Below are 13,101 nucleotides of genomic sequence, written 5' to 3' on the forward strand. Positions count from 1 at the left end.
TCCTGTGAGAGTGCAGGAGATGCAACACCTGCCCTTTCACCTCCTCCCATCCAGGGTCTCAAACACTCCATCCAGATGAAACAGTGATTTACTTGTACTTCTTTCAATTTAGTTTACTGTATTCACTGCTCACAACACGGCCTCCTCTACACTGGGGAGACCAAACGCAGATTGGGTGATCGCTTTGCTGAACACCTCCGCTCAGTCCGCAAGTGTGACCCTGACCTGCCGGTCATTTGCCATTTTAATTCCCCGTCTCACTCCCACTCTGACCTCTCTGTCCTCGGCCTCTTACACTGTTCCAAGAAGCTCAACGGAAGCTCGAGGAACAGCACCTCATCTTTGGTTAAGGCACTTTACAACCTTCCGGACTCAACATTGATTTCAATAACTTCAGATCATAACCACTAGTCCCATTATTTTGGACAGCAGGTGCTGGTAATGGTCCTGCTGTTGCCATTTACAGCTCCTCTAGACCCATCTTTTGTTTCTTTAATTTTCCCACTTTTGCCTTGCACCATCTTCCCCTTCGTTATTTATTCACTCCTGCCCTCCACCCTATCACAGACCTTCCCTTTTGTTCATTCCTCCCCTCCCCCTCCCTCCGGCTCGGTACTTGCTTAAAAACTGTTAAATCTTTACTTCTTCCAGTTCTGACGAAAGGTCATCGACCTAGAACATAAGAACATAAGAAATAGGAGCAGGAGTAGGCCAATCGGCCCCTCGAGCCTGCTCCGCCATTCAATAAGATCATGGCTGATCTGATCCTAACCTCAAATCTAAATTCATGTCCAATTTCCTGCCCGCTCCCCGTAACCCCGAATTCCCTTTACTTCTAGGAAACTGTCTATTTCTGTTTTAAATTTATTTAATGATGTAGCTTCCACAGCTTCCTGGGGCAGCAAATTCCACAGACCTACCACCCTCTGAGTGAAGAAGTTTCTCCACATCTCAGTTTTGAAAGAGCAGCCCCTTATTCTAAGATTATGCCCCCTAGTTCTAGTTTCACCCATCCTTGGGAACATCCTTACCGCATCCACCCGATCAAGCCCCTTCGCAATCTTATATCTTTCAATAACCTGTCAATGTTAGCTCTGTTTCTTTCTCCACAGATGCTGCCTGACCTGCTGAATATTTCCAGCACTTTCTGATTTTGTTTCAGATTTCCAGCATCCGCAGTATTTTGCTTTTGTAGCTGGTTTGATGTTTGTGAGACCTTTGCCTACAAAAACAGTGACCGTACTTTAAAAGTGATGCATTGGGCGTGAAGGACTTTGGGACATCCCAAGGGTGGGATAAGTGCAATTTGAATGCAAGTTCCTTCTTTAGGAGCTGGTCAGTGCCAGAGATACAGGACTCACTAGATTTCGCCTGATATGTGATAATTTAGAATAATTATCCTCGCGGCTTCTTCTCATCTGTCGATCATTTGCAGGGAGTCACCATTAACGGAAGGCAATGGCAAGGAAGCTTTGAGTCCAGAGAACACAGAGGGGGCAGTGCCCAATGATGTCATCCAATCGAAAGAAGAAAGCAGCAAAGCATAATGGGAAGAACTCTGTCAATGAAACATGCTAAACACGGATACCCTTACAACCAATATTTGTAGGGAAGAGAAATACATATTTGTGAGGCTGAGGCATTAGAATGGCTTTGGAAACTTTCATAAGTTGCATTATCAGTAATACAAGAAATCGAAATTTGTCCTCATTTTTCTGGAAGGATTTTTGAAACAAAAAAATATTTCTGTCTTAATTTTTTTTTCCTTTTGCCATTCAGAAAATAAAACAAGTGTAACATGTAAATGATATTGTGGAGTAAAAGTTAGAAACAATCTTTATATTGCTCTCCCTCTCTCTCTCTATATATATATATTATATATATATACAGCGGACAAAATGTTCAAGCTGTTGTTTCCCAGTTGGTGTACCATGAAGTTTTATCTATTCTTGTAACACTGGAGAATGCGATTTTGTCCCTTGTGCAACTCTTTCTTTTTTAAATGGCCTGTGATGAAGAGGGAAAGGGAATCGATTGTAGATAGATTGCGGGTTTTTAGTAATTCAAGGCGGGCAGGGTTTGAGACGGATACCGCCAGTAACTTTTGTTTTGGTTTTAAATATCACACATTTGCTCCTCGATTTTGTCTCTCTTGAAGTTCACTGTAGCCCCAATTACCACTCCCCTCCCTCCCCCCACCCCCCGAAGTTTGTAAGATATTTAATTGGATTAATATATTTCTGTTTGACTACCTTTCTTTTTGTGTGAGAATATCGCTGTGGTAGTACATCATTTGCTTTGATGTCCCCAAATGTGCAGATCAAGGTGGACTTTCAGCTCAGACCTGTTAAATGAAGCTTCTGTTTCAACATATCTGAAAATAAGTCATGATCTGTTGTGTCTTAACCCTCACAGAGAGTGCTACTGGCTTAACCCACACAGAGAGTGCTACTGGCTTAACCCACACAGAGAGTGCTACTGGCTTAACCCACACAGAGAGTGCTATTGGCTTAACCCTCACAGAGAGTGCGACTGGCTTAACCCACACAGAGAGTGCTACTGGCTTAACTCACACAGAGAGTGCTATTGGCTTAACCCACACAGAGAGTGCTACTGGCTTAACCCACACAGAGAGTGCTACTGGCTTAACCCACATAGAAAGTATTATTGGCTCTTAAAGCACAGTCAGGAAGAAACCTTGATGAATTAGCTTGCTTACCCTCCCTTGTCTCAGGCTGTCGATTTCTGTTAAGCAAGGGTATTAAGGGTTATGGAACCAAGGTGGGTAGATGGAGTTCAGATAGAGATCACCCACGGTCTCACTGAATGGCAGAACAGGCTCAAGGGGCTAAATGGCCTACTCCTGTCAATATGTTCCTACTTTTTTTAAATTCATTCAGGGGATGTGGGCGTCACCGGCAAGGCCAGCATTTATTACCCATCCCTAATTGCCCAGTGGGTCTCCATATCTCATGAATCCTGGCTATCAACAACAACAACTAGCATTTATATAGCGCCTTTAACGTAGTAAAACGTCCCAAGGCAGTTCACAGGAGCGATTATCAAACAAAATTTGACACCGAGCCACAGAAAGGTGAAAAAGGTGGGTTTTAAGGAGCGTCTTAAAGGAGGAGAGAGAGGTGGAGAGGTTTAGGAATTTCCGAGCACAGTTCACTCAGACCCCTGCCTTGTGCATTAGAAAAAAGGTTTCTGAAAGGACAGGGTCAAGGGGAGAAGATTGAAGGTCTTGTTTGACTTTTCTTTGAAGTAGCAAATAACAGCTAATTGCTCCAGGTGGTCTCGTACCATGACACGGAGTAAATCAGCCCACCCTGCCGGTTAACGGTAGGGGTTTTGTACAAAGAGGCACAACCAAACAGAATTCTGATTTCAGAGATCGGAGTGACTTTGCCCTTAAATTTGATCTTTTTTTTCTCTCTGGCAGAAGGGAGGATTGTGAAAATAAAAAGTTTTGTGTCGGTAAGGCGGATTGACGGGCGGTGTGGAAAAGGCCTACCTGAGTGGCCATGGTGCTCAGCTGAAGAAACTGTGGATAGTTTGGTTGATGGCAATTCCACGTGTCAGTACTGTTAACAAGAGGCACTTACCCACAGGTTTAATCTGTCTACCAAGTCTTAAACTGTTGCATCCCTCACTGACCTCTCCTGGAGTTGTTGATTTCTTTTTGGGGACTGTTCCTACTCATAGAATAAAATCTTACAGCACAGAAGAAGGCCATTCAGCCCAACTTGCCTGTGCCGGCCCTTTGTAAGAGCTATCCAATTAGTCCCACTCCCCCAGCTGTTTCCTCGTAGCTCTGCAGATTTGTCCTTTTCAAGTATTTATCCAATTCCCTTTTGAAAGTTACTATTGAATCTGCTTCCACCATCCTGTCAGGCAATGCATTCCACATCATGAAAAGTCTCCTCATCTCCTCCATGAAGCACACATCTTGCTCATTTTTCCTTCCTACGTGCAATACTTGACATATTGAATTTCATTTGTCGTAATTCTGCCCACTAACATATTTTGTCCAACTCAATCAGAAATTTCTGAGCTGCCTCTTCTGGTTTCACTGCCCATTCTAGCCTCCTTCTGGCCCCTCGCCTAGGTGACCTTATTCGCGTGTGAACCTTGGCGGTGACACCAGTGGCCTCTTCAGCAATTGGGAGGGTGGGGCATTACCAACAAGCCCCTTACACTCCTCGCCTGCCATCCACCACTGAGCACTTTCAGTAGGAAGTTACTAGACAGTGATCAGGAGCAAGAACCTTGGTTGATTCCTCCCTCACCGCCCCCCCCCCCCCCCCCCCCCCATCTCAGCGAGTTCAGGGATCGCGACCTGCTCGCTATTCAACGACACCTGATAGAATGGACTTTGGACGAGGATAGGATCGAGCTCAGCTCTGATGTCCTGAACAGCCAACACACACCATCTAGTTCCACAGGATGCAGAGTGAGCACCGGTGCAGAGTGCCAGAGTGCTGCCAGTGTCCTGAGGAGCCAGATGGTCAGCATCTCCAGGAGAAGAAACGTGGGGAGAAAAAAAATGAATGGGAACCTTACACTGTCCTTCACGCAAAGGGGAGTGGAAATCTGGAACTCTCTCCCCTAGAAAAGCTATTGAGGCCGGAGGTCAATTGAAAATTTCAAAAACTGAGATTGGTAGATTTTTGTTGGGTAAGGGTATTAAGTGTTACGGAACCAAGGCGGGTAGATAGAGTTAAGATACAGATCAGCCATGATCTAATTGAATTGCGGAACAGGCTCAAGGGGCTGAATGGCCTCCTCCTGTTCCTATGTTGCTCTGGTCCTTCCTATCTCCAGAATAGCGGTGTCAGTATCCTACCACAGTTCTCAAATATAATTATTTCTTTGGAATAAAAGAGGCTCTTTAAGTAGAAGCCTTTGTTATGAACCTTTTGCTGTTCGGGAAATCATTCTAATGAACTGTAAATGCAAACTTCTAGTTGTTGCAAATGGACCCTCTAACCCTTCTTTGTAGCTCAGCCATCTGAACCTTCTCTACTCAATGAGGATCTGAAGCTCCATAAAATGGACCTCTGAGCTCCTTCACTGGGTGAGTTGCTGTAGATAGCGTTAACCTGTGCCATTCAGATCTAAGGGGCTCCTAGATTCAATTCCCAGTTAGCCGATTTCAACTGCGGGGGGAGTTGGTACGTGAGCTAGAGAAGTGAAAGCTCACTCACAGTTCCTGCTACTAACCGCGATAGAACGGTCACTGCAAACTGCACCTGTGCGGATGCCAAGTGAAGATTATGTAGGGTAGTACCCCCTATGGTCAATCAGACCATTGGCACTCACGGTCTAGGCATGCACAATGACCAACGCCAGCGTGGGCGGGGTAGCTGGCGGCCATTAGCCATTAGTGTTAGTCATAGCTTCACTGCCCTGGATCGTAAATCACTAGCAGTGCTGGAAACAGCCTCTAACTACACTAGATATCACTTAACATCCCTTGGCGCGACTGCACGTCAATGCACGTATTGTAACAGCTGGAACACGGCACCACTGTCACTTAGTTAAGTGCGTCTTAGTGATAAGGCTTAACAGTGCACCTTTGACAGTTGTGAAAAAAAATTGTGTATCACAACATCAACACCGATATCCCTGGAACCGTTTATTGTTCTCTGAACTATTTTTGAATGATTTAATGTTGTGTTAGCATTGTTTGATATGATACCAGTACACAAGAGTTACTTTGGTGTGTATTCTTCCTGAGCTCAAGGAGGATCTCTCTTTAGAAACACTGATGATTGAGATCAGTGTTGCCCACCCCCCCCACCCCCCCGACACCATTTTGGAAACTATTTTCTTCCTTCCCAAGGTTCCACTCTCCCACCATTCCCTGGGCAGAACCATACAGTAGCAAAGAACCTAACGCCAAGTTTTTAAACAATCTCGATTCCCTTCCTCTTAGCCCCCCAAAACATTCAAATGTGCACATGATCCAATCTAAATTCGTCCCCCTTGACACTCAGTTGAGGTTGGGAACTCTACATGTGGGAAAACATGGAGGCAAATTCATATTCAACTGCCACGTAATGCCACCCATGTGTTAAACCAAAAGGCCATCTTAGCCAATCAACCTATAGAAGGATATGTGGTAGGGTGAGATGAAGTCAGGTGGGAGGAGGCTCGTGTGGAGCATAAACACCAGCACAAACCAGTTGGGTCGAATGGCCTGTTTCTGTGCTGTAATTCTATGTAGCCTTTAATTATGTGCTCACCACAACTGTGTATCAATTTTTATTTCATGCTTTCTTAACTGTGTTCTTACCCTTCTTTGGGACTAATTGGACAGCCGTTTCAAAGAGCTGGCACGGGCACGTTGGGCTGAATGGCCTCTTTCTGTGCTGTAAGATTTTATGATTCTATGAAGTGCCGGGTCCCAGCCCATGGATTCTCAGGGCCAATTCAGTCAAATAAATTTAAAACAGAAATAGACAGTTTCCTAGAAGTAAAGGGAATGAGGGATTACGGGGAGCGGGCAGGAAATTGGACATGAATTTAGATTTGAGGTTAGGATCAGATCAGCCATGATCTTATTGAATGGCGGAGCAGGCTCGAGGGGCCGATTGGCCTACTCCTGCTCCTATTTCTTATGTTCTTATGCTCTTATGTTCTAACAATGACTTGTAGTTTATTTCTCCTTGAACAATTTTTGAAGCTGTGTGTTTTGAGAATAGTGAAGGGGGAAGGGGGGGGAATCACAATAATAAAAGGCATGCAAGCCACCAATGTCACCCAACACAGCAGTCAAAGAGCATGAACCCATCTCAGTGAAATGCTTTAGATGTATCTCTTTCCCTGGAACATTCCTGCTCTGCAAAAAAAAAAAACATACCCATGTTATTCCAACAGAAGCAATGGGTCTTCTTCGCAGTTGCTTATTCCGCCATTTTAATCGCTGGCTAAAGTACTCCTGGCAGCCATTTTGTGAGAAGCTTGTGATCACTCTTCTAAGTCCTTTACTTTCAGGTCCCATTCGTGTAAGTGCAGTCAGGTGGACATAAAGGTCCTCAATTATATAAACACCTTTTAATATCTTTTTCTCTTGAAATTGTGTTTCATTTCCTAAAATGTTTGATTTTTTTTAAGCCTTACTGTAAACAAAAATGTAAAAAAAATGAAACAGTCTGTTATGAAGATGTAAAGCTTTGGTGGATGTTTTTTTCTAACTTGATGTTCTTGAACTCCTGTATTCTTTGCTGTTTATCGCTTTGCGGTGTGTCAGAAGGTCTTTGGTCGGTTTTCATTTGAAAGGACCTTTCGAGGCTTTAAGCGGGGGGGGGGGGGGTAATTCCATTAAACTCCTTTAGTGCAGTCATTCCTTTCAGTGTGTTGCACATTGAACAGGACAATGTGGTGGGCCTGACTGGAAGAGCTCCAGATAAAAACCAGAACCAGATCCATTCATCCTGAGGAATAATTTCACGCCAAAAAAAAATAAAGGTGGTTAAAAGTGGCAAGCTGCATCCATCATATGGACTATCCACAGCTGACAGTGAAATGACATTACTGTATTCTGCCTCTTTCCTTCCCATGGTCTTTCTCCATATGAACATATGAAGAGTAGGGCCCATTGATTCTCACTCTACCCATTGTCCAATGCAACTTGGGGCATCTCCCCCCTCGCTAGTAAGGCAAACTCTTGGAGGAAGCAAAAAAAAAACACAGGGTCCAATTTCAGGGAAAAATGCTGGGACATTGCTCCCTAACTCCCTGAGGCAATCAGGCAGCGTACCAGGAGGCTACCATGACGCATCGTTGGATGTACTTAACTAGCCCACTGCCCTGATACGTACCAACGTCATTTAGAATATAGGACTGTATCCAATAGGGAATTCAGGAGAAACTCCTTTACCCAAAGAGTGGTTAGAATGTAGAACACGCTACCACAAGGAATAGTTGAGGGGAATAGCGTAGATGTATTTAAGGGGAAACTAGATAAGCACATGAGGGAGAAAGGAATAGAAGGGTATCCTGATAGGGTTAGATGAAGTGGGGGGGGGGGGGTGGAGGAGGCTCATATGGAGCATTGATGCTGGCACAGACCAGTTGGGCCGAATGGCATGATTCTGTGCTGTAATTTCGATGTAACTCGACATATAAGACTGATCAAGGCCCCAAAGGTCACAGACTTTTATGCCTTAAATCCTTCAACAGCTGGTATCTCCCTGTTTCCCTTTTTTTTCTACATTTATTCTTCTGCTGGGATGGAAGTCTCCTCTTTGGTGATGGCTGTGCATGAATTGTATGGACAGTTTTTAGGAAGCATGGACCCCCACAGGATACAACCACCCCTAATTGGGAATTAAATGGGAATCTCCCTCAGAGAGACTGCGGGAGGACCCATGAGAAGCTAAGGGAAAGTGTTATCGCTGAGTTGAGAGAGCTTGTGGGAACCTGAGATTGTTTGATGCTGACAGATGTATATGCAGCTGTCTGAAAGTTTTTCCATTCCCCAGCATCCTTCACGTTCATGAGCACAAAATATTCACATACAGAAAGGAAAAATTTGCAGGGCTACGGGTAAAGAGCAGGGGAGGGTGGGGGGGGTTGGAGAGTGGGTCTAATTGGATAGCACTTTCAAAGAGCTAGCATAGACATGATGGGCCGAATGGCGTCCAGCTGTGCTGTATGAGAAAGAAGTTAGTGGCTGCTGAATGCCAAGATTGTGCCAGTCTATAACTCACTCAAATTCAGGATCGTTATTTTTATATAACAGATGGCGGATCTACTTTGGTCTTTGCGTTACACTGCCCCGTCACGCTGCCCGTCACGTTGCCCCGTCACGCTGCCCGTCACGCTGCTCCGTCACGTTGCCCCGTCACGCTGCCCGTCACGCTGCTCCGTCACGCTGCACGTCACACTGCCCCGTCACACTGCCCGTCACACTGAAGCGTCCACCATTGGTCTCACCTGGGTCACATGAAAGGAATGACATCACTGCTGAGGGATAACACACCCTCTTAAAGGGGATTGCCTGACTAATCTAACAAAAAGAATAACCTCACTGCTGGGGTCTATTTCCCCTTTAAGAATTTCTCTTTTTTTTATATATATATATAAAAACACAAGTCTTGGTCCACAAGTTTGAATATGCCTTGTTTAAACATTCAGAATAAATCAAATTCACAAGTCTCTTGCATACCGGCACTCTTATGATTTTTATAAGGCTTCGAGTCGAGAGAGCTCCCACAGTGCAGTAGTTCAATTAAATTTGTGAAAATATATATACGCTGTTCTGGGGGCATGTTAAACGACATTGAAACATTGTTTTTTTTTGCTGGGTTTGATTTCCAATCTGTGCTTGTATTCAAAATTGCTGTTGTATATGTATCGAAGGGATCTGTGAGTGGTTGGTGTACAGGCTGCAGACATGGGTTAGTGAAGAGTGTACGCAGCCTGAAACACTGCGAATCATGCTCCTGTGTTTTTTCTAATTAAATGCCATGTATGCAGTATATATCCTGCATGTGTTAGAAAAAAAAAAGGGGTTAACTTTTCTTTCTAAATATATAAACTAACCAGAGGCGCAAGAGTCTCTCAACAAAATGTCACGGGCCGTAGCTGCTATCTGTCTAAGATACCAGTCGGAAGTCATCCTCCGCTTCCCATTTACCTTCGCTGGAGGGCTTAAGCTGTAAGGCCCTTCCCTCCATCCCGTATGTACGCAAAAGCTGTACGCTTATCTTAAGTGTATTTTAAGGGCTGCTCTTGGTTTACGTCGCTGCAGAAACGTACTTCAATCCATTTTGTTCCTTACAGGCTTAAATGACTCCTCGCTTTGTTGAAAGGATTTTTTTTTTAACAATGAAGTGTACAGAAATCTAAAGCAAGATGGTGCAAGAAGTGAGAGTTGCTCTGGTTAAGTGCAGACACGATGGAGCGCGTAGGAGGCTATTATTTAAAGAAAGTGGGAGGTCTTCCAGTGGCAACAATGCAGGCAAGGCACTTACAGGAACACCAGAGAGTAAGGTCCAACGTTAGGCTCATCCCTTGGGAATCGAAGGCCCCTCATCCCAATTTTCTACCCTCTTCTGAAGGTGCTGATTCTTGCAGGAGTAGGAATGGGAGTAGGACAATCAGCCCCTTGAGCCTGTTTTGCCACTCAATTAGGTCGTGGCTGATCTGTATCTTAACTCCATCTACCCGCCTCGGTTCTGTAACCCTTAATACCATTGCCCAACAAAAATTCATTAATCTCAGTTTTGACATTTTCAATTGACCCCCAGCCTCAACAGCTTTTTGGGGGAGAGAGTTCCAGATTTCCACTACCCCTTTGTGTGAAGAAATGTTTCCTGACTTCACCTCTTGTTCTGGACTCCCCCCACCAGAGGAAAGAGTTTCTCTCTATCTCCCCTATCAACTCCTTTAATCATCCTAAACACCTCCATTAGATCACCTCTTAATCTTCTATTCTCGAGGGAATAGAAGCCTTGTCTGTGCAGCTTGTCCTCATCGTTTAACCCATTTATCCCCGGTATCACACTGGTGAGTTGGGGTTCCACAGACACTGCTGCCCTCCGCTACCTCACCCAAGAGGACAGCCTTCATGTGTGAGGCTGAATAGCAAGGGCGGTATTTTCCGAGTTCACACTGCCGGTGTGGAGCCTCGCCCTGCGGTTGTGCGCATGAGGGAACATTGGATGTGCACTGACCGTGACTCTCTATCCATTCATTTTAATCCTGGACGGTGGGCCCCTGATTTCCTCGTAAGTGTGGTTGGTGGGCGAAGCCAACTTGGAAAATGGACCCTCAACTGAATTTGGGGAGGGGGTGAGGAGGAGGAGGAGGCAGGGCCGATCCTATCCGAACACATGTGCACTTACGGACAGGGAACAGGAACAAGAATTAATTCTGCCCCCCCCCCTTCCTATTCCTGTGGCCTGATTAGCAGCGACCCGATTACGACCCCAGCCGAGATCAGTTAACTCTGCATCGATCAGAGATTTTTATCAATTTGATTCGCAAAGTCTCCTTTCACGGTTACTTCAATGGCCGTGGTCTGCCTGGGGCGGGGGTGGGGGTGCGCCTTAGGGAATCCAACAGATCTAGGGTTGCCAACCCTCCAGGATTGTCCTGGAGTCTCCAGGAATTAAAGATTGATCTCCTGGACACTGTTTCCAGCAACCCTGGAGAAACAATCATAGGGATGTTAAAAAAAAACGCGGGTTTCTTTCCATTAACTTTGAACACTTTTGATTACAAGTTTTACAAATATTGGAGATGGAAGGGTGGGGGGGGCAACGGTTGTTTGACTGACAGTCAAGAATCGTCCAATCTGTTCGCTTTCCATTTGGCCGTGAGGAGGCGGGGCACCACGAGGATGGACTTGTCGGACGACCAATGGCAGGAGCAAGGGGGGTGGGGGCGGGCGGTTGGAAGCGGGAGGGTCATGTGATGATGCCTCCAGGAAAACGCCCCAACTAGAGTTGGCAACCCTAAACAGATCGTAAAAAAGACGGTCCGAGGCTCCGGGGGCTCCCGGCTGTCTGCGTTTCTTTCCCATCATGCGAGATTCACAGCGAGCTTTACCCACCATTCTCATGAGTCCTCCTGGGGAACGTCTGTTGTCTGTGTAAAAACCTGGGATGCAAAGTGTAGCAAAGTGGGTGGGACTGGTGTTTTTAAAATATCCCAGTGAGGCACCTGGAAAGTCTGGTTTATGTCTCACGTCAATAACTTCACATCACTCTGTACCATTTATTTATTATTAAATATACTTTTCATTACAAAATTACTTCATGTTTTTTGTCATTTTTAATAAATTATTAATTTTTCAATCGCTCATACGCAGAAATATTCTAGCTGTGTGGTGCTTGCTGGAGCACATTGGTACTTTGAGTTTGTCCACATAGGCTTCATTTCTTTATCTGGATATTAACAGAAAAGGTTCTTGTGGCCTTCGGGGACTTGGCTTTACCCCTGGTTTGGATAATCTCTTTTTACGTAGTACTACACAGAATTTACAGCACAGAAACAGGCCATTCTGCCCATCTGGTCTATGCCGGTGTTTATGCTCCACATGAGCCTCCTCCCACCCCTCTTCATCTAACCCGATCAGTATAATCTTCTATTCCTTTCTCTTTTATGTGTTTATCGAGCTTCCCCTTAAGTACATCTATGCTGTTCGCCTCAACTACTCCTTGTGGTAACGAGTTCCACATTCTAACCACTCTCTGTGTGAAGAAGTTTCTCCTGAATTCCTTATTGGATTTATTAGTGACTATCTTATATTTATGGCCCTTAGTTCTGGTCTCCCCCACAAGTGGAAACATCTTCTGCATGTCTACCCTATCAAACCCTTTAAAGACTTAGGGCTCAATATTAGCAGGGCGGCGTGTTCTCAGCGGGGGGGTCGACTGGGCGCGTGGGTAACGCGCCCGGTGAAATCAGTGTGCTCCGCACGCAATTGCAGCTTGATTGAAGGTACTTACCTGTGCTTCCGGGTTTCCCGCTGGTAAGCTGCGCGGCCGGCAGACTGCGCATGCGCAGCAAGGTCTGTCAGCTGGAGGAGCCCTATTTAAAGGGGCAGTCCTCCACTGACTGATGCTGCAGGAAATAGGAAAAATTACAGCATGGAGCAGCCCAGGGGGAAGGCTGCTCCCAGGTTTAATGATACCTCACTCCAGGTATCATTGAATGGGGTGAGGAGGAGGGGGAGGACAGAGATCTTCCCCCCGGCGGGCGGGAGGAAGCGGCCTGCCTCTGCCACCAAGAAGGCCTGGCTCGAGGTGGCAGAGGAGGTCACCTGCACCACCGACATATCGCCCACCTGCATACAGTGCAGGAGGTGCTGCAATGACCTCAGTAGGTCAGCCAAAGTGAGTACACTTACTCATTCTCCTACACTCCGTCTGCCAGATCACCGCCCCCACCCCACATCTCCTTCTGCACTGCCAACACTACTCTGTCACATCACCCCTCATACCCACTCAAACCTCATTCTCATCTTACCTGCACCTACTCACCTCGCCAGTACTCATCCCGCCACTACCACTCAACCCAATCCTCATACAATCTCATGGCTCTATCTCATACTCACCCTCTCGTGCATCTCTTTCACAGTCA

At 45.7% G+C, this 13,101-nt stretch overlaps 1 protein-coding gene across 1 annotated transcript in view; it reads left to right on the forward strand.

Annotated features, from left to right (window-relative positions):
- The window catches only part of LOC137327487 (neural cell adhesion molecule 2-like), a 1,142,796-nt gene extending 1,131,026 nt beyond the window's left edge, over positions 1-11,770 (forward strand). The window contains exon 18 of the mRNA XM_067993365.1: positions 1,436-11,770. Within this exon, the coding sequence (XP_067849466.1) occupies positions 1,436-1,547 (112 nt within the window). The 3' untranslated portion in view covers positions 1,548-11,770. The remainder of the gene's footprint in view (positions 1-1,435) is intronic.
- The last annotated feature ends 1,331 nt before the right edge of the window (positions 11,771-13,101 follow it).

Source organism: Heptranchias perlo, chromosome 11 (assembly GCF_035084215.1).
Source record: "Heptranchias perlo isolate sHepPer1 chromosome 11, sHepPer1.hap1, whole genome shotgun sequence".
Lineage (NCBI taxonomy): Eukaryota > Metazoa > Chordata > Chondrichthyes > Hexanchiformes > Hexanchidae > Heptranchias > Heptranchias perlo.